This window comes from Xiphophorus maculatus, chromosome 8 (genome assembly GCF_002775205.1).
Source record: "Xiphophorus maculatus strain JP 163 A chromosome 8, X_maculatus-5.0-male, whole genome shotgun sequence".
In the NCBI taxonomy this organism is placed as follows: Eukaryota; Metazoa; Chordata; class Actinopteri; order Cyprinodontiformes; family Poeciliidae; genus Xiphophorus; species Xiphophorus maculatus.
The window spans coordinates 19,669,600-19,697,572 of NC_036450.1; the positions used below are offsets into that span (position 1 = coordinate 19,669,600).

The 27,973-nt window shown below is 38.1% G+C and overlaps 3 protein-coding genes across 7 annotated transcripts in view; all 3 read right to left on the minus strand.

Moving 5' to 3' along the window:
• Positions 1–15,245, minus strand: part of LOC102227674 (carboxyl-terminal PDZ ligand of neuronal nitric oxide synthase protein-like) — a 57,730-nt gene extending 42,485 nt beyond the window's left edge. For both annotated transcript variants that reach the window (XR_002753149.1, XM_005798725.3), the window contains exons 1-3: positions 12,305–15,245; positions 11,203–11,325; positions 7,997–8,068 (exon numbers count right to left, since the gene is read on the minus strand). Coding sequence is in view for 1 of the 2 variants with exons in the window: in XM_005798725.3 (XP_005798782.2) it covers positions 7,997–8,068; positions 11,203–11,325; positions 12,305–12,361 (252 nt within the window). In the remaining variant the exon portion in view is untranslated. The remainder of the gene's footprint in view (positions 1–7,996; positions 8,069–11,202; positions 11,326–12,304) is intronic.
• Positions 15,246–15,338: 93 nt separating this feature from the next.
• On the minus strand, positions 15,339–22,460 carry cacfd1 (calcium channel flower domain containing 1). 3 transcript variants are annotated; one of them, XM_023338133.1, is made up of 6 exons: positions 22,180–22,460; positions 21,822–21,985; positions 19,718–19,790; positions 18,628–18,753; positions 18,364–18,471; positions 15,339–18,016 (listed from the first exon to the last, which is right to left on the minus strand). In XM_023338133.1, exons 2-6 carry the CDS (start codon positions 21,928–21,930, stop codon positions 17,926–17,928), a joined length of 507 nt encoding a protein of 168 aa, XP_023193901.1. In that variant the 5' UTR covers positions 21,931–21,985; positions 22,180–22,460; the 3' UTR covers positions 15,339–17,925. The 3 variants fall into 3 exon arrangements, with proteins under 3 accessions (XP_023193901.1, XP_005798739.1, XP_023193902.1); XM_005798682.2 differs by having other exon boundaries at positions 22,108–22,460; XM_023338134.1 differs by lacking the exon at positions 15,339–18,016 and adding an exon at positions 18,023–18,268 and having other exon boundaries at positions 22,108–22,460.
• Positions 22,461–23,174: 714 nt separating this feature from the next.
• ptcd2 (pentatricopeptide repeat domain 2) lies at positions 23,175–27,709 on the minus strand. Of its 2 annotated transcripts, XM_023337852.1 has the most exons (11): positions 27,419–27,709; positions 26,099–26,191; positions 25,896–26,025; positions 25,689–25,806; positions 25,508–25,586; positions 25,349–25,440; positions 24,680–24,793; positions 24,515–24,589; positions 24,311–24,424; positions 23,957–24,215; positions 23,175–23,494 (listed from the first exon to the last, which is right to left on the minus strand). In XM_023337852.1, the coding sequence occupies exons 1-10, from the start codon at positions 27,645–27,647 to the stop codon at positions 23,994–23,996; spliced, it is 1,266 nt and encodes a 421-aa protein (XP_023193620.1). In that variant the 5' UTR covers positions 27,648–27,709; the 3' UTR covers positions 23,175–23,494; positions 23,957–23,993. The 2 variants fall into 2 exon arrangements, with proteins under 2 accessions (XP_023193620.1, XP_014324139.2); XM_014468653.2 differs by having other exon boundaries at positions 23,175–24,215.
• Between the last annotated feature and the right edge of the window lie 264 nt (positions 27,710–27,973).

Genomic DNA, 27,973 nt, shown 5'->3' on the forward strand with positions numbered 1-27,973 from the left:
GTCACTTCACAGTTATGCACTACTCGCATATCATCCCAATAAGATACAAATAATTTGGTGGTTGTAATGTGATAAAATGTGAAGAAGTTAATGTGGCATAAATACTGTAGAAAGGCACAGTCATAGTGGACTGACACTGGTCTTTATACCATACATTATTTTATGTCAATGAAAACAGTGAAATATTCAATTAATTGAATTGAAAAAAAGTAATAAACACAATAGTCATGACTCAAAGTTTCTCAGCTACAATTCAGCCAGGCGTTGGATGATAATATTGTTCTTCATAAAAATATGCTTTACACTCTGAAGCTTATGAGAATTCATACATAACACTGACTGACAGATGGGTTGTTTACCATCTGTCAGTCTAACAAGTTATTAAGCATGAACACAGCAGATCCTGCACTGATGACACCTGATTGTAAAATCGCTCTTAATAAAGAAGGAAATAATCCTCTTTTTTTGTGTGTTTGCGCACACAAAGAAACTGCACCAGCATAAAGCGGAGATCACATCTAATTGAATAAGCATTTAGGTCACCTACTGGACTTGTGCATCTGCCATTAAGCCAGCATGAACCCAAAGAGAAAACAAAGCCTCCCATTGTGGTTCATCCCTTTTTAAAGACACTATGTGACTCAATCACATGTGAACCGTCCAATCACCAACACTTGAACAGACAGACAGACAGATCTGCTATTTTTATATGTAAAAAGTAACAAGATGTATCTCACCAACATGAAGCCCACCTCTCACTCTAACTCACCACCATCATCAGTTCGTGATACCTAGTAAGGAGTCTTGTACATCCCTGTGTTTTATGCCTCTCTTCCTAGCAGAATAGTTTCATTTCAGCCGCATTAAAGATTTTTCCCTCTTCTGATAGTGAAAATTCTGTTTATGGTCATACCAATTAGATTTAAGTCCAGATTCAAAACCTTCCCTTCGTTTGATAGTGCTTTGGATCCTTGTCCTGCTGATAACAGGACATTCTACAAATGCTAATGAATTTAATCAAACTTTACTTTGATTAAAGGTTGATTCAGGGTTGATTAAAGGTCTTTAGTTTCTCCTGTTTTGCAATGTGCCAATACTGCAAATATTTCTTCTTGAGATTTCAGTGGAGCACCAGAAATTAAATTGTGCTTAAAAGATTTAGTTGGGGAGCCCTGAGGCGCATTGATTAGCACTGCAAGAAGGTTGCTGACGTAAAAGTTTGCCGGAGTCTCTCTGATCAGAGTTTATATTCTCTGTCCACGCCTGGGTGGGTTTTCTGGTGCTCTAGTTTCCCTCTGCAGTCCAAAGGCAGGCTTACGTAGGCCTGTGATGAGCTGACAAACTGACAAGCCTTGTCTCCTGCCCTTTGGCAGAGTGGAGAGCATCCACCACCCCCATGTTCCTAACAAAAGATAAAGAAATAGACTGGAAAGCTAAAAATCTTCTGCCCTTCAAACAAATCTGGCCTTATTTACTAGTATTTGTCATAAGAAAACTTTTTCCCAACCTGTAGCATTATAACAGAAACAGAACCTGACAACCCCCCCCCCCAAAGAAAAAACCCAACACTCTTCCCCAGTCTGACAGGTTCAGAGTGACTGTGACTTCGGGACACATTAGCAGTCAATCATCTGCATCTCACCGAGTCGTGACAGTTCAACGAACTCACGTAAGACTGACACAGACTCAACAGATTGGTGTCGAAAGCCAATAAAAAATGTCAGGGGTGCCTTCTCCCCTGCACACTCAAACAAAGGCCCGCTCAGAAAAAGATCCCAAAACAAACAAAATCTTCCTCCTGGCAGACCACGCAAAGCAGGCTGCATCCTGAAGGACACGTGAGGGAGCCTTAAAATCCCATTAGAGCTGCTGAAAATTCAAAGAAAAACATGCATAGCCTGCTCTCAGCCCCAAAATCTATTCCTGTCAGCACTGAGTAGATAGCCAGAGATGGGCTAAATTGAGACAGTCTATTTTGGTAGAAAGAGAGTGAGGGGAGGGAAGAAAAATAGCAGTGGAGCAAAGGAAAAGAGTTGGTGGGGAGGGGGTAGAGGATAAGACACTAAGAGGGAGCTGGAGAGATAGGCAGAGGTAGAGGATTGCCTTCAACTTGTTTCTTTTTTTTGCAGAGAGACACAGGCCCCCCTGTAAATAGAACATGTTCGTTTCCCAAAGAAATTCCACAGCACACACTCGTGTCCCTTAGAGAACCAGCGAGCCGTGGAAGACGCCGGATCTGTCCATGCGCATGGAGCAACACCAGCCTTTGTTGTCCGGCCTCGTTAATCGATTGAGGAGGTCGCGAGAGGTCTCGCCATAATGGAGCGGCCACGGTTCGCATAAACACACACACACACGCACAAACACTGAGCATGCAAAAACATCTCTGTGAGCGCACGCTTTCTGAGCCACCGGTCAAACTGAATGAATCAAATTCTTAAAAACCAGCCCAGTTGAACCGGGTGGGTGATTAAACAAAAACAGGATGGCTGAAAAGAGCCGCAGGATGCAGACTTGTATCTTCTCACTTCGCTGCCAGGAAAAGAGCGGGCGTACGAGTAGGAGAATTGTTGACACTTTGCTCCATAACAGCAACAAATTTCATTGGGATTTTATGTGACAAAAAAGTAGCATGTTGTAAAATGGGATTAAAATTAAATGTTTTCTTTATAATTTTCATAAAAACGGAAAATGAGTTGTGCATTTGGATTCAGTCCCTTTACTTGAATATCCTAAATAAAATCCGGTTCCATCTCAACAGTAAATAGAGTCCATCACTGTCCCTAGGCTTTACTTTGTTTTGTTAATTCTATTTTTCTATTTCCCCCTGACTTACCCAATACTTTCCTTCAATAACTCAGCTCCCCACCTTCGCAGTTGTCTCATCTGCTAATTTGCTCACCTTTCTGGCACTCCAGAAATCGAGCTCCTCGACACATCCTTGGTTTTCACAATTTGTGTCAAATTCTCTGTTGTTGCCACCAGCATGGGGATTCCCAGAACTCTAGTTTTTCTGTGAGCTTTTGTTTGGTTTTGTACTGTTTGGTTTGACTTTTTGATGTTTCAATTATAAATATATACTCTGTTTGGTGCACTTACAGACTACAAGCCGTGTGCAGCAAATTGTATTCCTACATGGTGACTTATATGACCTATTCCTTAGGTGACTTTTATGATGTTTCAATTATAAATATGTACTCTGTTTGGTGCACTGTATACTTGTATGCCTCTCGGTTAGGTCATTCTTGTAAGAGACAAGAAACAAAATGTCCCTGTAGTGAAGTGGTGTTAAATTCCACTCCTCAAGTGCCAGTGTCCTGCAACTTTTAGACGTGTCCCTTGTCCTACACGCTTGAATTAAATGGCTAAACTGCCTCACTAGCATGCAGTCAAGCTTTAGACAGCTTTGCTAATGTGTCAATAATGGAGCCAGGTTTGCTGAAGCAGAGAGACGACTAAAAGTTGCAGGACTGGAGCTTGAGACCACTGCTCTAATGCATCTCTACATTAACCGGAGGTGTGAGAATTTGCATCCATGGCTGTATTGCTGCGAGTCAAGAAATATCCAGGTCTAACTGCTGCTAAAAGTGTCTCTACAAAGTATTGACTCAGGCACATACACTTTCCAGGTTTTAATTTGTCGAAAGTTTTAAAACTATTTATGCTTTCCTCCCGTTACCCCCGACACATGTGCTACTTTGTCTTTCACTTAATATGATAATAAAACTCAAAGGGACAGAATGTGAAAGTGAATGTGAATACTTTTGCAATAAACTTCACTCGACAAGCACTGAACTCCTATGATCTCACACTGCCGTCCTCTGTTGACGCCTGCCGCTGTTTTCCCACATTGACTCGGAGTAAGAAGATTAACTGAGGGAGAAGAAACCAGTGCAGCTCTGCCAGCCAACACACAACCTCTCTCCGTTCCACGACTCCCTCCCCAGTCTTTTCTCCCACCTCCATCAAGCTCAATTTTCAGCCTCTTTAATTACACACAAAACCCCAGTCAATCTCTCGGTTAAAAAGCTGTGCTTCCAAATGAAAAGAGAGGCGCTCCAACTGTATGTGAGAAAGAGATGAAGGAAAAGTCAGAAAGGTTAGTCGACATTCATCTATTGCAAAGCTAATTGCATTTGATTTGGCAAATAAGTTTAAATGAGCATCGACGCCCTACATCGCTTATATGTATGTGGACTCCGAGTGCCTGAGAGGGGTCGTAAAGCTCCGGCAAAGAAATTCCTCCCACGTAGATGAAACCAGAGGCTGAACAAACAGCTACTGGAGCTTGGACTTTAATAAGAGGTGTTAAAAGCAGACGACGAAAACCTCAAAAGGAGGAAATGACTCAAACTTCACAGCTTATTAATGAAAATTTACATTCATTTTGATTCCTAGATTTTTCTTTGGCATTTCTACTTCAAGTTGTTTGAAATTCCAACAGCAACTTTGATACCGATGCCTAAATTTATATTCGAGCATAAGTACTGGAATCAAAACAACAAATGCATGTTATGGATCACATAGCTTTACCCGTTAATGTAAATTATTTCTATTTAACACCAGTGGAAATAATTGTTAATTTTTTTGTTTTACATAAAAATGTGTAGATGTTTTTTTAATGTACATTAAATTTTACCTTCAGTATCTGATACATCCGTACCTAAGTGACAAGGTGTTAGTTAGGTCTGAGGATTTTCATCACCATAATTGATGATGCCAAATATAATATTTTAAGATTTTATCTTCTATGTATTTCCAATGATTCTTGGCAAAAGTTATGCTTTATTTTAATTGCTGCATGTGCAAAGACTCTCTTCCCTGCAGTCTGTAGGGGTGTGTGTGTGGGGGGGGTGGAGGGGTCTGTGAGTGTGTGCCTTTAAGTGAGCTGAGTTCAGCTTTGGGTGCACTACTATTTCATATCAGACATAGTGGATAAAGCATATTATTTGTTTGGTTTTTTTAATAAAGCTTTTCAAAGTTTTCGAAGGCCTAAGGGGGTCAAATGTATTGTGCTAAAGGTTTAGCTATAAAAAATGAAGATTTGGACGTTCTGTAAGTTTTGCTGCGAACTGCAGCAGTGAAAGAGTTTAACCCAGGTTAAGTGAGATCTCTACGTTTTCATTGCAGGTTGCATTAATTAGCTTTCTTGTTTTCATGTGTTGATCTATCAGCTTGTTCAAAAGCCAAATGTTAAATGTCTGAATCCCATTTTTATCACATGTTAAGATAAAAAGAATGCCTAAAAAGGGCTAATAGAAACAAATATTCTCCTTTTGAAGTTGAACTTTGCATTTATCACTAATTCAGTCCCACCGTATTTAGAATTTTAAACACTCACACTTGTTGATTTGTGCTATTTTACATATAAAATCCATACTTTAAAGCACATTGACTGTGTATTTAATACTTTTGGTCCCATTAAAGCCATTGTAATGATATTTAAGTGTTTTTTGTTTTATATTAAATGTGTTGGGAAATGTGTGCATGGCTAATGTTCTGCTGAGAGTCGGCTAGATGTGAGGATCTGTGCCACTCTCATATTAAACCATGAAATATTAAGCTGACACTTACAGACTACAGGCCGAGTGAAGCAGGTGGGCTGATTCTCCGCAAAGATAACAAAACCCAACCGCCAGCTCTCTTACACTCACTATAGAAGATCAAATTTATAAGCCAACAATGTAATCGGAGCTTTCTAGTTATTTTCATTTGGAAACAAATATAACCTAAAAGATCTATTCAGGTTTCCCTTCTATATGTAGCTCCGTCCATCTTTCTATAAGCTCAGGCAAGCTTCCTTGTTCCTTTTAACGGAAGTGGGAAAGCTTCTCCTCACAGCATTATGCTGCCACCACCATGCTTCACAGTGGGGATGATGTAGCCTAAGGACATTGTAAAATTATCAGAAAAAGATGTTCCACTTTACAATTTTCACATAAAATCTTAGTAAAATACCTCCTAACATTATTTGCAATGCATGGCTGATTTTCTTTTAACGCAACTAAATCCAACATCCATCCAAGCCTTTTAAAAGGACACGCATTAAAAATTAAACAGGTCATCCACTGATCAAAGTAAAAAAAAAAGCCCTCATCCATAAATAAGCAGCTTTGATCACTGCCAGCAGAGATCATGTCAAACACAAATGACAATTTAATAAACCAAAAGGCTGTTTGTATTAACCAGATCACTTAAACTCGTCACATGATATTGATTCTTACATCAGTTCAATCAAAACCAAATTGTTCTGCACCGCACATTGAGATCTAATGTAAAAAAATAAAAATGCGGGATATCAACTTCATAAACACGTGTTGAAGACGTGGATTTAGTCTCTCTCCGTCTGAAGGTTTCCATTTGTATTCCTACATGTATTGCAGTCTCTAATGAACCAATTTAACTGGCAGGAAAAGAAAAAGAGAGGAGAAAATTTGGTATGTATTAAATGATTCATCAAGGCATAGCTGCCAATCACAAGCAAACCCACATATTTCTTTTCCGCTAGTTTATTCATTCTGATCTGGGAGGCCTGTCATTTCTGAGGCATGTTAGCCCGGTGAGTCACATGTAAATTATAGAACCGTCTGCAGGTTACCGTTTAGCTTTTGGTTGAAAAAATAATAATAATAATTATTGCTGTGATATCATGGGGTAAATAAAAACTTAACATGGCAAAAAAAACAAAACAAGATGGAGCCTTGAAATCTTGTTTTCAAATAAGCATCACTTAGTTTAATCAAAAGCAACAATACAAAGCGACACACACTTTACACACTTCAGAAAGGCACACAATCCACCTCACTCTTTTAGCCGTTTCCTTTCTGTAAAAAGGCCTCTTTGAATTGCTTTAAGTGTTGTGTTCTGTTGTTCAGCGGCCAGTGAATGCACCACTGCACTGCCTGTACAAATTGCATCTGACAGCACGCGCTTTTTATTCTGTGTGATTACAGTTTTAATGTTAAAGGCGTCTCCCTGCTCCATCACACAGTCTTCCCCAAAGGACTTCAGATGAGGGAGAAAATCCCAGCGATGTTTGTTTTTAGCAGCCTTAATGACAACACATGTTTTATCAAATTCCAGCTAAGACCCAGGTATGTTCATACCAATCTCTTACAATCCAAATAACTGTTTATTATTTATTTAAAGGAAATATCAAGCAATGTCTATATCTTTAACAAAAGCACTCTGACAATAAAAACAGTCAGGTAGTAAATGCATGGATTCAGCTTCAGGACTTCCTTTAAATATAAAGTTATTTTAAGAAGTTAAGAAGATAAAAAGTTATGACCTGCTTTGTGTGTGTTTGGTTCAAATAACATCACAAGATGTACAAAAATCGAGCTGATCAGCCAGCATCGCAAGGCATTTAAAAAAGGACAGTCAACATACTGTATATTCTAAAGCAACGGAGTTGCTAAAAGTCAGATGATTTTTGAAAATTAAACTCATCTTAGATGTGACGGGTAGCCCAAGCATGTCATGATCATTATTTTTTAAAATATTTGGAAATTATTTCCCAATCGAGAGAAATATCTTGATAAGAAAGCTTCCTTGCACACATACTCCTGATGACAAACACGTGACGCGTAGAGATCGTCTTTAGAATCAAGCGCTAAAGACGATCATTGTTCTCCCTATTGTAGCCTGGAAATCATCAGAACCAAATTCTTGCATAAATTTGTAATTTTAGATCTGTTGCATTATCTGCTAAGACATTTACCAATGCCAGCTCATCATGTTGATTCCTGTACCTCTTGTGATGTCACCCACCAAATACACACAATGTGGAATCAACAGCCTTTTCTAAAGAACGTTAACGAAAGCTTTATTCTGTGAAAACCTACAACAGAAGTCAATATTTCCTTTCCTAACTGTGTTTTCACTGTGAGTGTACATTTTACTAGTAGAAAAATAAACCACTGGACAATATCCTCAAGATGAACCCATCTAGGTTTCACTTTTCTTTGCAACCTGATCTAAGTGTTGACCTTACCCTGATTCTTCTCATGGCTGCTACGATCTCCATCCGACTGTTGGGCCTGGGCACGTCAAGACTCCCCACATACTGTGGCAAACACGTACACACACATGAAAAAAAAAAAGAAAAGAAAAAAAATCAGTCATCCATGGTACCACGCACTGCAAAAAGACAGTTTGACAAAATCAACTATTTCCTTGTGAAAATGCACAGATTGTTTGACGTGACCAAAGTTCTGCTAATAAAGGCACATTTTTAATCTGCATATTTTTTTTCTTATCAGCTGTCACTCAGACTAGGAAAATGTCAGTCACAGTTAACAGACTAACACAGCACAATCCCTACAACTTATCTTCCGGCACACTGCTAGTCAGCTGGCTGAAAGAGGCCTGCAGCACATTTCGTCTTAATTACAGCGAAAAAAAAAAAGTTGGTTTGTTTTAAAATTGACCATAGCAAGTTACAAGTGGCACGTCAGTTAAACAGCTGACAGCAAGCTGGCTACATGAGCAGAAAAGGGGGAAAATATTTTGTGCAATAATATCCTTCATGGAGGGTTACTTCATTTACTTCTGTACTTCAGTGCATCAAAATCCTATTATGCAGCATGCAACAATAATAATTAATTTAACTAATGCATAACGGCCTCTAACATAACATTTTTATAGCAGAAGAAAGAACTGATGCCGTTTCTATTTTAAATGGAAACATTTAAATTATTTTGTGCACAAAAATGTGTTGGGCAAAAAAGAGAAAGAAAACATGGTATTTAAAGTGAGATTACATTTTTTATGGTGTCCAATCAGTCCAATAAAAAATTTGACTGATTTTGTCCAATCAGTTCTTCTGTTGCTATGACACTGCGAAGCATCTCAACCAGCACTCTACTCATTTTCTCATTTGCACCGTATAGTTTGGTCTTTTCCTCTTTGGCAACCTGCAAGTCATCAGAAGTCATCTGAAACGACAGCTGAAAAGTTGTCGTTTCAGGTGAAAAAGACAACTTACAAATGTTGAAAAATGGAACCAGTGGAAAAAATTGCAGTCTCTATTAGCAACCATTCTCTGCATACAATACATACTAATCATTGGAGTGTCAGCATCTGTGGCAGATTGTGCCGTCTAGAGAGATCAATGTGTGTTAGACACTGCAAAACAATGATTTTTTCTTGCAACGTGTCAAATCTGTATGGTTCTGTTTCAAAGATGAGTTTAGTGTGGCACAGATGACACAGCCTTCCCTTATTAGTAAGCTCTTTGCGGCTTGCATATATTTGAATTCATGAGCGGCCCTGGGGAACACGCTGCCTTTGATGTTGCTCTTGCTCTTATTTTGATTGCGGTAAACGGTCTGGGAGCAGAAGATCCGTACCACTGACTTGGTAAAAAATATGTCTTTGGTTTTGCTGTTTAATATGTAGAGACTCGCTGTGTGCACTCATTCAGTTTTATTCCTTCATAATCCTTGAGTCAATTTATTAACTGCGATGTTTTTCTTTCATCAAAAAAACATGCGATGCTTATCACATGCACTCCCTGTTAGATGGAGGATGGTTCTGACGCACGTTTCTATTAAGCTTTGGTGCATTCATTTTATTTTTAGTCGCTGAGAATCTGTAAAAGTCTGGATTTTACACATGTACATTACAACAGAAAAGTTGGGCATACGTGCATAAGCTTCAAAGTTTACTTTTTAGACCTTGTACATCTTAACTTTCTGTTTTCTGAAACAGTCTGTTTTTTCTTTTGTTGTTTCTTCATCCACTGAAAAAAATTTTTTTTTCCAAAATCTGCAGCGAACATGGGCTCAAAGCTAGCCGTTATGTCTAATGTGATCGTAGGGTATTTCTGTGTTTTTGACATCATAGTTTTCAAATAGTTATGTTTTGGTTATTTACTTTAAAATCTAACAAATTACAACATTTTGTAATGTTGTAAGCCCTCATAATAAGGGCTTATGAGTTTTCTTCAGAAATTTAGTTTTACAAATTTATATAATGTTGTTTTCAAAACATTATATAGTTTCTATTGAAATAAAAAAGAAAAGTACAAATTCAGAGCTCCCCCAAAACCATGCGGGCTCTTGCCCAGATATGCCTTTGCTCAAATCCAGACACAAAACTAAGAATTTAAGAATACCAGTTTTCTATTATTTTGCACTTAAAGCACAGAACATATTACATGTAAGCCAAAAATAACAACATAAATAAATGTTCTCTATTTTTATAGAATTAATAAGTAAAAATATATAACGTATTAAGAAAATGAAATTTAGAATTGCAGTCCAATCAGTGTTACTGTTATGGACTTCAGTCACAGGGATCTTTAGTGTTGAACAGGAAACAACAATTTGTTAAAAACTGTTAAAACAAAGGAGTGGCACAGGGTCAAAGTTCAACAACAACAGCACATGCCTGCTTCAATCTTCTCAACTTTACTGGTATCTTATTTGCCTATATATATATATATATATATATATATATATATATATATATATATATATATATATATATATATATATATATGTGTGTGTGTGTGGCTGTCTTGATGGATGTTTTGAAAAACCTATTCTTTGACCTTGGGCATGTCAACCATAATAAAACCTTTAAACACACCCTCTAGGTATGAATGTTTGTTTTTTTTTTTTTATGAATAAAGACATTTCCAGAAGTAATCTAATAAAAATATACGTTAGAAAGGACCAAACCAAAAATAGTTTCATCCTGTCTATCAGTCTGTGATAACTTGAGTATAGGGAAACTTTTAACAAAGGATAAACGTAAAGGTTCTTTCATGAAAAAAGAAAATAGAATTTCCAATGTGTATCTTGCAATTTGCATCCATAAGAGAAATTGTTTTAGGCAAGGCTAGGCACCATCCCTGACTCTTGCCCGGGGCTCATATCAACTTAAATTCGGCCCTGGTGCCAGTTTGTTAGTTGGCTTCCAATTTAGGATTCATCATTAAACGGGAATCTTGTCATTATACCCATCACTCAGATCAGCTGTTGTTTTGAGATTTCAAAGATAAATCCAATCAGAGGAACATTCCTGGGATAAACCTGGAATAAATGTCGGAGCAGCTGCTGCCATGAGTTTCAACTTTATAATGGATCCCAGCTGCTCCGTCTATAGTACACCTGCCACCACCACATGGTTGGGGAGAAGGGGTTGGAGGGAGTCAGACTGGCTAGAAATAATGAATGGACCAGGTTGTTTCACCTTGGCTTGGAAGTAAATCCCATGCTGGTAAGCTTCCTCGTTGTGCAGCGGCAGCCGCGAGTCCGCCACATCGTCCACCAGGTTGTACCTGTTCCTCACGGGCATCCCGGGCTCCCTTTCTTCCTGCACAGTAAAAAAAAAAAAAAAAAAAATCCCTGAACAGAAGCTGAGCGGATCGATCCAGAAAACGCTACGACAAGCCGGGTGTGCACGGCTCCGTGAGGCACTTCCCGGTGGGAACGCGTTCCATCGCCACTGCGCGGGGCTCCAACCCGTCCCGACCTCAGGAAGGACAAAACTGCGCGGCTCTTTTCCTCACACACAAAAACAAGAGCAAAAAAAAAAAAAAAAAAACACACACACACAGGGTGTCCCCTGCACGTTCAACCTGCCAATAGGGCAAAAATAAGTACATAAATAAAAAAAAAAGCAGGAAGTGCGTGTGTGTGTGTGCTTTCCCAGGGGAAATCCTCTCTCTCTCTCTCCTCAGGTAATGAATCCCGCTCCTCCGGAGTCCTGTTTGAATTCCCGTCCAGTTGGTCGGATTCAGCACTGCTCTGCAGCCGATCAGAGAGTGTCTCCCCCACTCCTTCCCTCCCTCCGCAAAGCACAAAGCGATTCCCTCATTGGAGCGAAGTTCCCAGGCATGATGCAACCGGGAGCTGGGAGGACAGCCAGCAAACAAAGTGAGCCCTCCCCTCAGGAGGTGGGGGGGGAAAAGGGGATACAATCATTTCTGACGGCGATGATTTTACTGTGGGAGGGCAAATTCTCCAGACATGAGAAGAAAATGAGTAAAATAAGTCCGGGAGGTACAGAGTCTTGCAAAATGCACTTCAGCTACAAACATAAATCAGATTTTTTTTTTTTTTGAGACAGATCAACGTGAAGGGAACATTATATCTAACTTTGTCTTTTTTTACAAATAAAATATGAGATCTGTGTTGATTTATCCACTTCCTTCACTCTGATACCCCTAAATCAAAGTACAAAAAAAACTTGCAGACTAAGTAACACAGCAGACAGGTCAAGGCTAAATTTTTAGAGGTTTAAACCATCTGTAGTAATCTGTTAAAAATGACAGGCTTAGAGGGGAAAATACCTCAATTAGAGACCAGAAAAGCCCAGCAGTAATGAGAAACACTACCCAGAGGCCCATGGCACCTTTGCAGGGACTTTAGAGGTCAATGGCTCAGGTGGGACTCTATTGACATGGCAACTATTGGTGGGAAATAAAAACAAAAGGTGTTTATGAGTAAGAGGTAACAGGAAAGTTATTAAAGCTAAGCAGTAAGACGTCCCTTTTGAAGTTTGACAGAAGACATGTTGGGCACACAGCAAACAGAGGGAAATATATGATCAAAGTTGAAAATTTTTTGAGCACAACATCCCCACAGTGAAGCACGGCGGCGGCAGAATCATGCTGCAACAACGGCTTCCTTGACTGGAAGACGGATGAAGCTGAATATCGGGAAATACTGGAAGAAAACCTACTGTGGGCTGAAAACAGAGGGCGGTGCAATGGAACAGCTCAGATAGAATGGCCTAGTCAAAGTCTAGTGCATTCGTTTGTTGGTTTTAAAACATTTTTCAAATTTTAGATCCGTCACTGTTTTTCTTTCCTTTCGTGTCTGGGTTCAGTGAGCTGGTTGCCTTAAACGCAGAATCATAACGTGACGTCTAGCTCAATAAGTTGGTACCTGCCAAAAAAAGAGAAGAAAAAACAGTTGAAAATTTAAGTGAGAATAATTTTCTGCGTGCATACTGCCCCTTATTTATTTATTGTTTTGTTTTTTCTATGAAGTATGCCTGTCTTCTCTTAATTAAATAAAAAAAATATCTTTGTTTCCTCATTCTCATACCCTGGGATTTCTGATAAAATGATTAAAATTCTCACAAACATCAAAGAGATTGTTTTCATCTTTTGCTATTTTGCTGAAGAGCCTCCAAATAGCCACTTGACAGAGACTGGTACCAGTGTCACAAATTATTTCACCTTTTTGACACTTCCCTTTCACACGGTAAAGTTGTGAAATGATAGAAATGCCGAGTTGATTCTTGCTCTGCTTTTGTTAAGCTGCAGCTGCTGATGGACTCTGACGTGTCCCACCCTGCAAAGATCTTGAAACGTCAATTGACAAAACATGATTGTCCCCTCTTTGTGATTGCAAAAGAAAGATCTTTACTCTTCTAGCCTATGATCAAAGTTAACTTACAGCGCCCTCTGTTGGTTTCAAAGTTGACTACAATCAAAATACAGTCAGATTGTGTTTTTGAAAACCCATTCAATCTGAAGGCCTTTTTTGAAGTAGATTTAGATTTGGTAGGCAGAAGAAGAGTTCTGTTGATAAATCTCAATAAGATCTGCTCATCACGGTAGTTTTAAAATCTGGCCAGTTTCGAAAAACTTTATATATTGTAAATCTGGATTGTTGTTTACATTTACTTATTTGTGTCAGAGCGAATTTCAAAAATAATCAAACAGACAACATGGCTGAGTAGCCTGTCTTCTAAACTTATATAAATTAGTCCTGAGGACTTTGTGATCAACCAAAAACAGAAGCATTTCTACTTGGATTCCTGCAGGTCAGTAGATGTTTTTACAGGTGTTTTGTGTTTTTTGTTCAAATTTAAAGCCTAGATACTTTAAAAAGTATCTATTAGCTGCAAATTTGAAAATAGAAGAATACTGAAAGGTAGGTAGGCTGTAGTAAACTTGCTACCTACTTTAGAACTTTAAAGACATTCTCAGTTACAGCCCACTTCAGGGGGTAAAAAAATACAAAGATGTAAGATTTTAATTCCCATAATTAAATCCCTTTAGTTACATATAAGCCTTTTTATCTGGGGTATAGAGATAAATTACCAGAGCATAACGACATGGGTTATCTTGATTTGTGACTGCATTACGACTTTGTGCAGCTACCAGGAATAGCAAAGCGATACATATGAGTGTACACAAGCACAATGTGAAGAGTGCTCTAATAAATCTGGAGTCTGTTTTGAAGAGCAACATTGTTTTGTCAATTTGTAGAAAGATGATTCAGATGGTTTTTTTTAAAAAAAAACAACATCTCAGTTATGTAATATGTGACTGAGTTTTATTCAGAGCTGATTTTATGGGTCTTAAAGCACAACTTGAAGGGTTGTGCTTCATTACCGCCCCAAAAGTGTCTTTTTATGGAAAGAATACCCTAAATAATCTATGAGTTGCAGTCATGAGGCCTAATTTATGTCGATGTCATGTTACCAGAGTCAGGCTTTGTCTTTTTATGATATAAAGCATGAAAGGACAAAGGACTATTATGGTCAGGTCAACCTATTAGAAGCATAGGATAGAGGTTGTGGTAATGTGCTGTGGTCCTGATGTAACACTAGACCTAAAACTGATCTGATCACATTGATTCTCTTTAAAGTGGAGCAGTTTATTTTAAATAAATAAATAAATATAAATAAAAGTGTAATTTTTTCCAAGAATGTAGAACATATCTTGCGTTTTGATGATATTCTCTAGCAGGGATGTACAGGCTGCCAATGAAAATTCTTGTCAATGCATTGTTGTTTTAAGTCTTACAGATAATTTTAAAGTTCTGCTTTTTTTTTTTTACCAGTACTGAACCACAGGTCTCTTTTTAATGAATACATTTGGAAGCGTTGTAGTGTGGCTATTCCCTGTAGAAAAGCACATTTCACTAATAAAATTAATCACACTTTGACTGTATATTGCTTTTCAAGATGGGAAATGATTAAAGTTAGTGGATACTCTCTAGTTAGGAAGTTATCAGTAATATTGCCACTTTCTGGTAAAATCCTGTTACTTTGAAATAGCACCTAGTAAATATTTTCATATTACATCCACATTTTTACAAATTCAGAAAATAAGGATTTTATCAGGATTAACTTTGTCAAGCAAAATTGCAAAAAAGATCATCTTAAGCACAAACCTTTTGTTCAACCTTTTACTAAATTCAGGGACGTCAATAACTAGTTGCGTTCAGAAATCCGTCTGACAAATTTTAGCAATCAATCTGCCAAGGCTATATCTGGTTTTGCGTGATTCCATTTTAAATCATGAAGCCTTTGTGAAAAACTTCACACACACACACACACACACACACAAAACCCCAACCCAACACTGGTAGTAGCAAGTTTATTTCACCAAATTCATTATCAGACTTCACATCACAACACACAATGACTATACACGTACCTCTTACAGCTAAAACGGCACTAAACACCCGCCGGCAACAGATGAATCAAACGGGCGAATTGCTTGAACTAAATAAAGACAATAAATCAAACGCATGTGGACAAGGAGAATAATCAGTGATGTTCCTTAAACATTCACCAACACCGGAGATTGCTAAAGTGTTTCAACTGGCTAAAGTGACATGGTAGTTTCAAAGTCGTGCAGCTGGCTCTGAATGATACCTGAGAGCTGTCCCTGGAGGTACATTAAATAAAACTTGATCAGAAACGAACAGAATAGAGACTTTTAGACAGCGAAGGCCGTAAGAGACACATGCAAGCAGCATTCGTTTTTCTGGGGCAAGGCAATAAAAACAGTTAAATCGTACAATCTCCGTCTCGCTTCAATATCATGAATAAGGTAAACCATAATTCTGCCTAATGAGTGGAATACACACCAAAACAGTCCCTGAAGAAAGACACTTCCCTCCATTAAACTGTTAATTAATAATGACCTAATTCTTTTAAAGAAACAAAGAAATAAAAAAACCGTTACAAAATGTTTTACAAATAAGCACACATCCCAGCTCCCAGCTCCCGATAGGCTACACAGGCTGAGCTACACTAAATCAGCTTATCTGGGGATACAAAAAAGAAAAGGACACAAAAGTCTAACACAAAAATAATAAACCTCAGGTGTGGAAATCTTTGGATAAACCAGATACATTCAATCCCTTTTGCCTTTGTTCATAAATGCCCATAAGCCACAGTTCAGACGTCTTTGTGTGCCATGTTATTATACCTTAATACCTCTTCCTACTATGAGCAGGTTTGGCTGAAATAGGGTTAAAAACCTAAGGAGATCAAGAGTCTGAAACTTTTAACAAAAATGGATCAAAGCCCATAAAGTCAAAACTGTTCAAAAAGGGAATACAAGATTTCTCATTTGATCAAACAACAAATTAAAACAAAAGAGGAAACTAAATACAAAAGCTGTGACAGAAGACAGTGAAAAGGTTAAGGAAACACTTTAGGTTTTATGAACAGAGGTCTCCATATTTACTTTCACCCCTAATAAAAATGCACTGAAAACTTTAAGATATATTTTAATTATTGAAGAAGCATAACCTCACACCGGAAACTGTCCTGAAGTTCTCAAACACTTTGAATCAACATTTCCAAGTACATCCACTGCCAATCCCCCAAACTTTTGTTTGGTGGGAATATAAACTTGGTTCCTCGTCTAACACCGTTTTTTTTTTTTAAACGTTCTAATTATTGTTCTCACTGTATACTTTATCCAAATTTAACAAAGAAACCCACCTGCCGGACAGTATGTTTTCATGTTTTTTCCCCCCATTTTGACATTTTTTTTGGTAGGAGACTATCGTGGTGCGGTAAAAATTTTATTCACTTTTGGGCTTTTTAAACATCGTTTCCTTCACTGTATCTGGTTTGATTGGATAATTTACAAATATCAGTTTTAAATAAAAACCGGCACAACAACAAAAACAAGGAATAAACTAAATCAAACATCATTCTAATTTATGAAATTGCACTGCTCTACTCCTCTTACTTTAAATTTGTCTTTTAGTTACAGAAAGCATTAAACATTTAAACTTCCATGTAGCAGGCAGACCTGTGGTTTCTTTTTGATACACTCAAACTTTATAAACAGAAGCATTTCTGCTTGTGTACAATTTTGTCATTATCCTTCAGACTTTATTATTATTAATATTATATCCCCAGTAAGACTCAGTGGTTTCAAACAACAGAATTTCATTTCCCCTAAAATGCAGCCACACATCTCTGTAGTTATTTGTAGCCTTTTCACGCAAGACCAGAACATTTTAACCTCCGCACCACGATCCTGGCTAGCTTGGCTTTTCGCTCCAAGTCAGGTGGAGGTTTCATGTAAATATATTATACAGTCAAAATTTGTTTGTTACAACTGGTGGGATAACTACCACTGTAAATGGGTTTTTCTTTTTCCCCCTGAAGAACATAAACTCAGTTCTTACCGCTCTTTAACGGTCATATTGTCATTAGTGAATAATAAAAATGTCAACTCTTTTGCTGGTGAGCTTCTGCGCCGCACTGCATTGCTAATAAAAATGCCCAACTGCATGTCTCTACATTGCCTGAATAAGCTGAGCTCAATTATGTTTTTATCACAATCATTTTACGTGTAATTTACTGGAAGGCTTTGGGGAAAAAACTAAGTTTTTGTAAAGTAAATGTTTGCTAAAAAAAACCAAAAACAAAACAAAAAAAAAGCTGAAAAAAACTAAAATCTAAAGGAAGAATTTAAAGCATAACCTCAAAAGCGTTGAGCCATGGTGATAAATTCCATCTTTTAGATTGGAGGTAAATAAATAAATTTGTTGACAGTATTGGATCAGAACAAAAAAGAAATACACCAAACTAAGCAGTTAAATAAACAACTATGTAGTTTTGACAAAAGGTAGGTTGAACCTGGAGGTCCAAGTGTAAAAACTGCAAAACAAGACGAGGGGAGTGGGAGAATCGGATGCCTCACTCTGGAACTCCATTTACTGTCCCTGCCGTCCGCTCTTCGTCTCCCTGCTTCTGGTGCTGTAGTCTGGCGTAAGTCACAGCGTCTCCCCTGAGAGGGCAGGGGGAAAAAAAAAAGAAGAAGAAGAAAAAAAAAATAGAGGAAACGGGATGCGAAGGAAGGGTGGTAATAAAAATAAGTGGAAATAAAGAAAAAGCAAGTGTACGAGAATCAGAATTAGAAGGGATTAGTACAAAACTCACTCAGTTTAAACCTATTTGCATCACAAAAAGGGAAGGTCATTATTAGGGTGGCATTGTGTTAATTGATAAAAATGTTGTGAACTGCATTTAATGTGAGAGCCTGTTATAATGTGAGTCATCGGGGGGAAAAAAAGACATGTTTAAATATAAAGGTGTAACGTGTTGCATGCTTTTAACCTATAGAAGCCATCTCACTTTTTGCCTAAAGACGCAAGTCCGTAAAGAACTCCTGTGGCAAAGGCAATGGCGTTTCCAAACAGTGTTGTAATGGAGAAGCTCAGGAACACGGGAAACAGAGCCATCCTGAAGAGAAGCGACCAAAAAGGACATTAAGCAAAAGACAAGCGCTTAGAACATGCAGAATTGTTGAAAAACAGCACTTTCGTGTACAAGTGTTTATGCTTAAAAGTCCAGATTTCTCAGATGTCAGCCGCTTTGACAATGGATGCTTGTTCTTACCCACAGTAGAAGAGGGCTTTCTGCCAGGGCTTGAATTTGTCTGCGCGGGCTGCAATCGCATTTGCAAACTCTATGAACTGGCAGCAGAATGGGACCTCACAAAGGAACAGCACAAAGGCATTCAACCTTGAGACGAGAGGGCGGGGCCACAAGCACAGCAGAACAGGGAATTATTGGGAGCAGCGCGCCAATCTCAGACACAGAAACACAAATCAACGAGAAGAGAAAATAACAAATAAGCTGTCAAAAAAATGTCTTTAGCATAATATTAATGATGAATATGCCTCGCAAAACAGAGGCCGTGAACAAACTTACAAGTGGCTCTGTTAGGGTGTGTTTGTTGGAAGGCTTTTTTTGTGATTTCAAACAGACATACTTTCCTGTTTGGTCGTGGCCTTAATGCTTAATATTTGATGTACTATTCTAAATGTGAGCCCTGAAATTAGAGGTTTGACTCTCAATACACATGAGATCGTACAATAAAGACATTCTATTCCATCTGCGCTTCTCAATTTTTATGTTTTGACAATGAATCCCAGTTAGATTTAGGTCTGGACTTTGACCAGGCCACCCTAACAAACAGAATATACTTTCATCTAAAGCAGTGGTTCTCGATCCTAGTCGTCAGGGCCCCTTCATGTCTCAGACGTGCATCTGTTCCTGCACACGTGGTTTAAATAATTACACTACCTCCTGCAGAAGCGTGTTAATCAGCTATTTTTTTGTAAATCAGGTGAGCCCTCAGGGAAACACCTAAACATGAAAAGCAGAGGATCAACCAGCACTGATAAAAGATTCCACAGAATCTCTGGCTGTAGGTTTATTGACATCCTGCTGGAAGATGAACTTTCACCCCAGTCTGTAACAGTTTTGAGTACTGGCCATGCTTGCTAGTAATGTGCAGAATGAGTAAATATGTGCATGAAACAGCTTTATTATAAAATTTTACCTGCCCAGTATTGGTTGGTTGGATTAATGTTTAGAAAAAAAAAACAAAGATTTTTATTTTGTGCTCAGCAAAACAAAATAGAAAAGAAAAAAAAAAATCACATTCAGGTGAAAATTTCCAAATACACCTTGAGAAACTTACACCATCCATACTCCAGCAGCGATGTTTAAAGGGTTCACAGTGACGCAGTTCCACACTCCCGAGACAGCGCAGGCTGCATGCAGAGGAGACAAAACAAGACGGCTGTTTTTTGTGGTAAAACAGATGGTGGGTCACGGGATCTGACACAAAACATTACGGCGCACCACAAGACATTGATCTGTGCAGTAAACTCCTCAGAGGAGAGTGGATCGCTAAATGGCCGATGAGGCTATGAAAAAAATCAACGTCAGCCACTTTTGTGTTTAATAAAAACATGACAAGTACTGCAAACAGCAGGATGTCTCTCGAAATCAGCACATTTACACTCCAAACACACCTGGAACACACCGACATACATCATATGGGAACATTTTATCACAAATTTCACTTCAAATAACTATAACAAATAAAAAAAATTATTACAACTGTTTCAGAGTCTAAATAAGTTTGTATTTTATGAGTAAGACTAACCACTTCATGACTAGAATGAGAAACTTTTACTAAGCTTTTTAAGCTTTTCTTATTCTTAGCTTTAATAGCAGAAGAGCTTATTCTAAACAAAATCTGAAAAACACAACATATATACCATCAGAAATGAATACGTGTTATAATATAAGCTGATTGAATGTTGAAAAAAAAAAGCTCATATGTTCTAGGAAAGCTGTGAAAAAACTCATAGAAACATGATCAGAGTGGGAATTAGAGGGAGAGGGTGAGAACTGGCATAATCTCACATTGCAGAGGCGTGTGAGATACAGCAAATAAGAGCAGAAAAAGAAATAATGAGATTGTGTAATAAACTCCTCTGACATTCAATTACTGCACTGCAAAAATGATAGTAGAGAAACTTCTAAATAAGGATAAGGCTTGAGGTCAGTTACGATTCAACATTTAGAAGGAAAAAGTCACTGTGTAAACCAAGAAATATGTATAATCCTAAGTATTCTAGTATAGCCACATGTCTCCGTCCGTTTTGGGGTGGAAATCTGAAAAATGATTCATGGCTTAGCCTCGAACGCGACTTCCGTGATGACAGAAAAAAAGCGCTGCAAAACATTTATCAAAAAATCAAATCATATCAATGGTCATTAAGGCTGCCATTGATATGCTTTTTTTTCAACTGGAATTAAACAATCCAAATGCATATAGCTGAATATAACAATATTGCAACATGGATACAAAATAACTGTATGAGACTGAATCTGAATCGAAGTATTTGAAAAATGTTAAGTGATTTGAACTGAATCTGGACCAAATTGGAATCTATATATATATGGATCTGAAATGGACATGTTAGCCTTGAGATGACATTTGTTGTGAATTGGCAGAATATAAAGCAATTTGAACTGAATGTAATTGAAGATTTTCACCCCATTAAAAACAAACATTATGTTCATCTTAATATTAAAGACATTTTAATTTACTTGAAAAAGAAATGAGCCCACCTGCCACCTATCTTTTGTATTTTCACCATCCACTTTATTTGAACATATACTTTTATTTGCCTCAGCACCAAACCTCACACTGTCTCAAACACTGGAAAAAACAGACCATTGCTCCCTTACACTGTCCATTCCTCTTAATAATACAGAAGTCATTGAATATGCAGTGGTTAATGTGATACAGGGACTGTGACTCTGGTGTCACTGGGAAGGAGAGAGGGAGGAGACGGAGGGCTGCAGTGCTGCTGGAAAACTGCAAAGGCAGCTCCAAGTCTGTCTCATGCCGAGATGGATTGTGCGTTTCCTGAAGGGAATATTCAGCAAATTTGATTTTGTGTCACTCTTCTTCAAGAGTTTTAAGGCTGGGTGAAGGGGGAAAGCAAACAAAACAGGCGGCGCCCTACTGCAGTGAGGGGACAATGAACAAGCAGCAGGGACAAAAGATGAAAGCAGTATTTACACGCTCAAATGTCAGACTCAAAACGGATCCTGTCCCAACCCGGCCATGAGTAAATACACGAAGCAAATTAAATATATCAATCATAAAGACAAGAATAAATTACCCGGAAAACAAATATATATATTGTAGTCTGGCAAATAATAAAACTATACGTAAAATGTATAAACTGGAAGACAGTAGAAGGACACTGACAGCTACTTACATATTCCTCCCAAAACCCCAGCGATTTTGCAGAGCCATCTGTACCACCAGGTCATGCCATCATCATCCGGAGCGGCTTTGCTGGGCGCTGCTGTCTCTTCGGAGCTCATTGTGGGGTTTTTTTTCTGCTACGGTTTTCAAACACCCACAGGCAGATCTCACAGCCTGAAACAACCCAATAAAATCCAAGTTAAGTTCGCTCCAGGCAACAAAACCAGCCGCCGACTAGCCTAATACGCCACTACGCTCCAGTTCGGTGAAACCAGATACAATAACAACTTTCTAACCTTTATATATATTTATATATATATATATATATATATTCCTTTTGTGTGCTGGTGTCAGCTGACTGATGTTACCAGCTGCCTTCGCCCACGGTTCTCTGTCCCCGTCACTCCGAGCCAGCTAAGCCTGGGCTAGCTGATGATCACAAGCAGTAGCATCGCCACCAGCAGCCGCTAGGAGCGGATATCACCGACGCACATGTCTGGGAACTTCCAAGCCGCCTTATAAATGATTAAAATGTCGAATGCAAACACCTTATTACATCGGATAAGAGTCAATTTAACGCGTTTGGATTAAATAAAAGCAGCTTCGTCTTGTAGCTCACGGTGGGAGCTCTGCCAGCGTCAGCTGTGCGTGGTGGGAGGGGCTTAAAATGCGTCATCCTTTGTTTACAGTCGGCACATTTCCAAGAGTAGGCTTGAAACTGAAGAAACCCCAAAATGCAACATTCAAAAACATTAAAAAAAATTTTCAACGCAGAAATGTTAAAACATAAGGAGATGCTCAAAGAGCGCTCTATCCAAGGATCACCGTGGAAAGTTCAGTGGAAGGAAAACATGAGATAGAATGTTCTGTCTCAACGGGGATTGTAGAGCCACGTCATTTGCTGATGTTGGTTCCCTGTGTTTCATCACGTTCTACTGACACACTTTCTGAGGTCAAATTTGGATTTGTAAAATGTCAAATATAGAAACGTGCGTATTTAAAAAGGTTATTTTTAATGGCACTATTAGACTTTATTTTAAAAAAATAACCTTTAAAAATATGTACATTTCTATATTTGACATTTTACAAATCCATTATGTTGTACTGGGGGGAAAAAGCAGTTCTTATGCAACATCCCTCTGTAGGCTTGGACTGTCTGAGACTTTAGAACAACTCTGACCACCATAAAGTCAGAAAGAGTGTCAGTACCATCCCAGATTTTTGTATGTGCACATGCCTGCATTGTTTTAAACAATCAAAAACATTAGTGATGCTTTAAATTTATTTATTTTTTTAATCTTAGGCTACTGAAAATAGCAGAGGTGTTGTAGTCATTCTGGGGAGAATCAAAAATTTTATCAGCTCTATGATTTAAATCAGTTCAGGCTGAAGGTACTTATTGATAATATTTTGCAACCTATCAAGTTTAATCATCTGCATATGATTTTACACTCAGCATACAATGACACCAAAGAAATTATTAATTTTTTATTTTGTTCATTTCAAATCTATTTTATTATTAAATATTTGCTCACCTTTAATCACTCGCTCATACATCTACACCAAATATACAAAACACAACGCTCCCAATGTTAGGATTCTTGGAAGCAGATATAACACAAATACGGTTATTCTTTTTCTTCTTACAGAAGTTTCAGCAAGTGGAGACATGGAGCCAAATACCTGTCAGCAGAGAATACATTTCTTTCAGAGATGGATAATCAAAGGTAATAGGGATGCGCAATGTATCTACAGATTATTGATCTGACTCCAGGAATTATCATAGTTTTGATTTAAACACTGTTCTTTTCTTAGAGGTACACAGCGGTTTCAAATAACCATTAGTTATTCTACTTTTTGTTGACAATAAGATCATGTCTGGCCTTGTTCCCAGGTCAGAGATGATCTTGATCCCAAGACCATGAGAACATGAAGAGATTTGTGTTTGTCAAATTTGAAAAAGCTCTTCAAAATAACATAATAATAGTAATACAAAAAAGTACTACTTCAGTTTTATTTTTAGAATTTAACACTTTCCTGTCTGCGTGAGGTAAACACCACTGGCTTTCATGATTGTGCTGGTAACAGAGCCCATATTAATAGGGTGCAATAACATCCCAGAAATTTCACATTATAGTTCATCACCAGTGAGAGAGTTGATTCTAGGTGTTCGTCTCTGGCTTCACTCTGACAACAGATTGGACTGTAGAGACCTCCGAGTCCTTCGGCTGGTCCGCCTCACCACCTCCATTACAACCGGTTTCCTCTTCCCCGTCGGGACATGGCACAGCATGTCGTCGAGGGTCTCCTGGGTCACCTGACCGGCCTGTTGGAGCTGAGTCACCACCTGCTCCGCTTTCATCTTGAATGGTGTGCCTTCACTCCTCAAAACGAGCAAATCGACCTGAAAACCGGCCAACAGAAGAAAAAAAAATCCACATGCCTTGTCACATTATAACCTATCATATCACAAATCTGACACCGTTTGTAATCACTTACCACTTCCTTGGAAAACTCTGGCTTTTTCACAAAAAACGACCTACTGGGCGATATAGCTGCCGACAGCACAGAAACGGCCCCTAAAACGTCTCCTGACATGGTAAGTATCATAACCTATAACATAAAAACAAATATAAATATGTATACTTGACCAAAAACCGCCAATAAATATGTATACAGTGGAATGACAGGCTGCACACTTACGTTAAAGTTTTGGCACAATTTGCTGTCAGTGCTCATAATTTGTGAATACATAGAGTGTGCCTTTTCTAGGTCATTCTGACACAAAAACAGAAGAGAATAGAATGTTTTTCGAATAATTTGCACGTATTTCTGCAACATCATTAAGAGAGCACAGATCCAACTCACCCGTCTGAGTGCTAATGCTACAGCAAAGCAATATGCATGGCGAGTGATGAACTGGCCTCTGGTCTGTTCTTCTTCTATTAGTGACATACTGATTCTGTAGCATTCTGCTGTGTTCTGAGCAACAAATAGCAAATAACAAAAAGATCAAACTCTAACCAGAGACAAACTTGGGATGGTAAAGTGCTAAAGCATGGCTAAAAAAACACTCTTGTCTTGCAAAAGCAATAATACTCCATTAACTTTTTCCACATTTTGTGATCTTAAAAAGTAGCTTTGATTTATTTTAATTAAATTTAAGGTCATAGACAAACACAAAGTAATACATTATTGAAACATGTATTCAACTAATTATTAATTAATCAATATTAACTAATTATTATTTGTTTCCTCATAAAAGCTGCTCTGTCTAAAATGAATTCTATTTACTATTAATGTAATTTTATTTTGGGCAACTGAGGCTGGGGGGGTCAATAAAAATGCATGCCGCACTTTTCAGATATTATATCGTCACTCCTCTTCACAATTGTAGATTATTAAATTTGTTCTTTTGCACTGCTCGATCCCATAAAATCCCAGTAAAGAGCACAAATTGTGGCGCTGATGAGACAAAATGAGAAAAAGTTTAAGGGGTGTGAATACTTTTGGTAGGTACTGTGATTTAATCATTACCAGTTTATAGCAGGTAGCCATCGCTAGTGTGAGTGTGTCTTTGTTGAATGGTACTCCTTGGCTCCTCATTGTTCTTAAAACGTCCATAGCGCCTAGAACAAACGCTTTTTAGAATATTGCCCCCATGTAATGATGCATGTAGGCTGACCTGTTCCTTACTTTCATATGAGCCTTTAACAAACAACATGTTGATGGCGATGTTAAAAGAGGTTGAATCAACGAAAAAGCCTTTCATATTCTGTCCAGAGTAGAAAGAAAAAAAAGAACATTAATTGTACAAGTTGTTTCTATCTTGTGTTGTAATTTAATATAAGTATTTATCATTGTTTTGACTTGTTACCTTATCAGTTAAAGTTGCAGCAGCCATTCCCTCCATGCCAAGTTCATAGCAAAGTCTCATGAAAAGTGGGCCAAACTTGAAGTCTCCATACAAAAGGTTCCGGTTCTCCTCATGATACCTTTTCACATTTCACAAATTGGATTTTTAGTTTTCTAGAAACAGTGAAGGCTTCAGTCTAACTTGTGTCTGGGACAGAGTAGCACTTACCTATAGATGGCTTTTTGGGCTACTAGCATATCATCTGGCGTTTGACACAGGTGGAGAAGCAGTTTTAGGTCGTCTCGCAGAATCAGCTCATTTCTTTGCATCTTCTCTCTGAACAGCTCAATATAATTGCCTGTGTAGGTGTGTTGACAATTTTGATTTAAGCAAATTTCACATTAAAATTTCGGCATCAAACAGTTTCTCACCATCTGATCCCGTAACAAGGTGAGCCACAGCCAGCTTTTTTTGCTGGAAATCCTGCAGTTTGATAACATCTTCTGACAACAAATGCCTCTTAGCTGTGGATAGAAATGAAAACAGGTACAACTAAGTGTGGGGCTTTTTTTATTAGTAGCGTTTCCAGATTAAAAGAAGGTTGCAAAACCTGCCTGAATTTAAAAGTGAAAGATCGACTGTTTTTCTGTTAGTAAAATTAGCAGAAAAATCAACGACTGCTATAAGTAATGCGGAATATTGTGTGTATTATTAGATGATATTGATTAGCAAATATTACCAAAGAAAAAGCAAACATATTGTATAAGATGGTTATCACTCACTTAGTGAACAAATGTAAAAAATCTGCTTAAATAAACAAGACAGGTTTACAGATGCGAAAAATTCCACGTGAGGTTCCTCAAGGTTCAGTGCTGGTACTCATGTTGTTTCTTCTGTATACTTGAAAAGTTTCTAAACTATAATTCGTAGTGCTCAGATGAAACTGAATTATTATGCTTCCTCCACTTTTGCTATGGGGGAAGAGCTGAACAATATTAATAAGTTAACTTTAAATGTGTATTTGTGACAGAATGTTCAAGCATCACTCCACAAAGGAGTGATGCTTGGCAACGCCATGCCGCTTAATAGAATATAGAATAGAATAACTTTATTCATCCCAGCAGGGAAATTACTTCGCAGTTACAGCATAGAGACAAGACACACAACAACCACCACTGAGTAGCAATTGTAGACAAAATAAAAAATAAAAATAAAATATAACATGCTGTCAATATAAAAGCAACTTAGAGCAGTCCTTGCAAAGATTCAAAAAATGCAGATACAGTATGTATATGTAAATATATGTACAGCAAGTGTGCCACAGTGCAGTTGTGCAAAATTGGACATCTATGGAGAGGAGTACATCTATGGAACACTTTCAATAATTAAATTAACGAATGCAAAAGATTTCAATACACATTTTTTTCAAGCATCGAGGTTTAAACGACAAAACAGAAGATGATTACTTGTGGGTTAAAGTCCAACTATAGGAATGTTTTAAATTCCAGGCCACTTTGAATTGACAGCTAACACATTTTACAATCACTCCATTCGCCTCAGCCAGTGCAGAACTTTTACAAGCAACTCAGGCCTGTAAGAATTTTTTGAAATGCTAGTATTTCTGAGTTTACTATGAATGAACATTTGCTATACAATGGAGGCGCTTGATTTACCCTGTCCTGTAAGTTTCTACATCCATGTGTAGCATGAAACAGGACAGTCGCTGTCGGTTTTCCCTTTGTTTCTCTTACCTCCAATGCAGCCCTGAATCCAGCTTGGCCGTAAAACTCCACAGAACAGCCCTTTGCAGGGTTTAGAAAGTAACGACCAACAGCATTTAGCAGCCAGTGTCCCCAGCAGCGCCATGACACCAGCCGGCCGAACCGTGGACATGAACACAGAAGGGGTGGTGTGTGGCGTCGTATTCGAGTTCCGATAATTAAGTTTACTTACGTTCTGAAAATTATTCATGAACTGCATAAAATAATTTAGAGATTACATTCATATTAATTATATTTTTGAACAAGCAGTACCACAGCTGTTTGTCAGTTTCTGTTTTGCAGATAGAGGTTGGTATCTTCCAACATGGCGCCACACTCTGTAATGTAAATGTTCTTATTTCTCAAACTCCACCTGTAGATGGCGCAGTGATACCATTTCTGATCATTTCAGGAAAACATTACAATGTGCGCACTAAACATCTGTATTAAATAATAATAAGAATAACAACGTAAAGACCCAGATTTTTCCTTCTTAATTAAATTGTCCAGATCGACAAAAAGGTCACTTAGCCATTTAAAATGGTA

Excerpts from the sequence above, each read along its gene's own strand:
- cacfd1 (XM_023338133.1), bottom strand. The coding sequence starts at position 21,930 with ATGAGCTCCGAAGAGACAGCAGCGCCCAGCAAAGCCGCTCCGGATGAT. Across the intron at positions 18,754-19,717 it reads GCTGCTGGAGTATGGATGGT|GTTGAATGCCTTTGTGCTGT; the intron begins GTAAGTTTCTCA and ends TCTCGTCTCAAG. Across the intron at positions 18,017-18,363 it reads CTTGCGTCTTTAGGCAAAAA|GGGAGACGCTGTGACTTACG; the intron begins GTGAGATGGCTT and ends CTGCCCTCTCAG.
- ptcd2 (XM_023337852.1), bottom strand. The coding sequence starts at position 27,647 with ATGCAGTTCATGAATAATTTTCAGAACGTAAGTAAACTTAATTATCGG. Across the intron at positions 26,192-27,418 it reads GATTCAGGGCTGCATTGGAG|CTAAGAGGCATTTGTTGTCA; the intron begins GTAAGAGAAACA and ends TTCTATCCACAG. Across the intron at positions 25,587-25,688 it reads CTGCAACTTTAACTGATAAG|AATATGAAAGGCTTTTTCGT; the intron begins GTAACAAGTCAA and ends TACTCTGGACAG.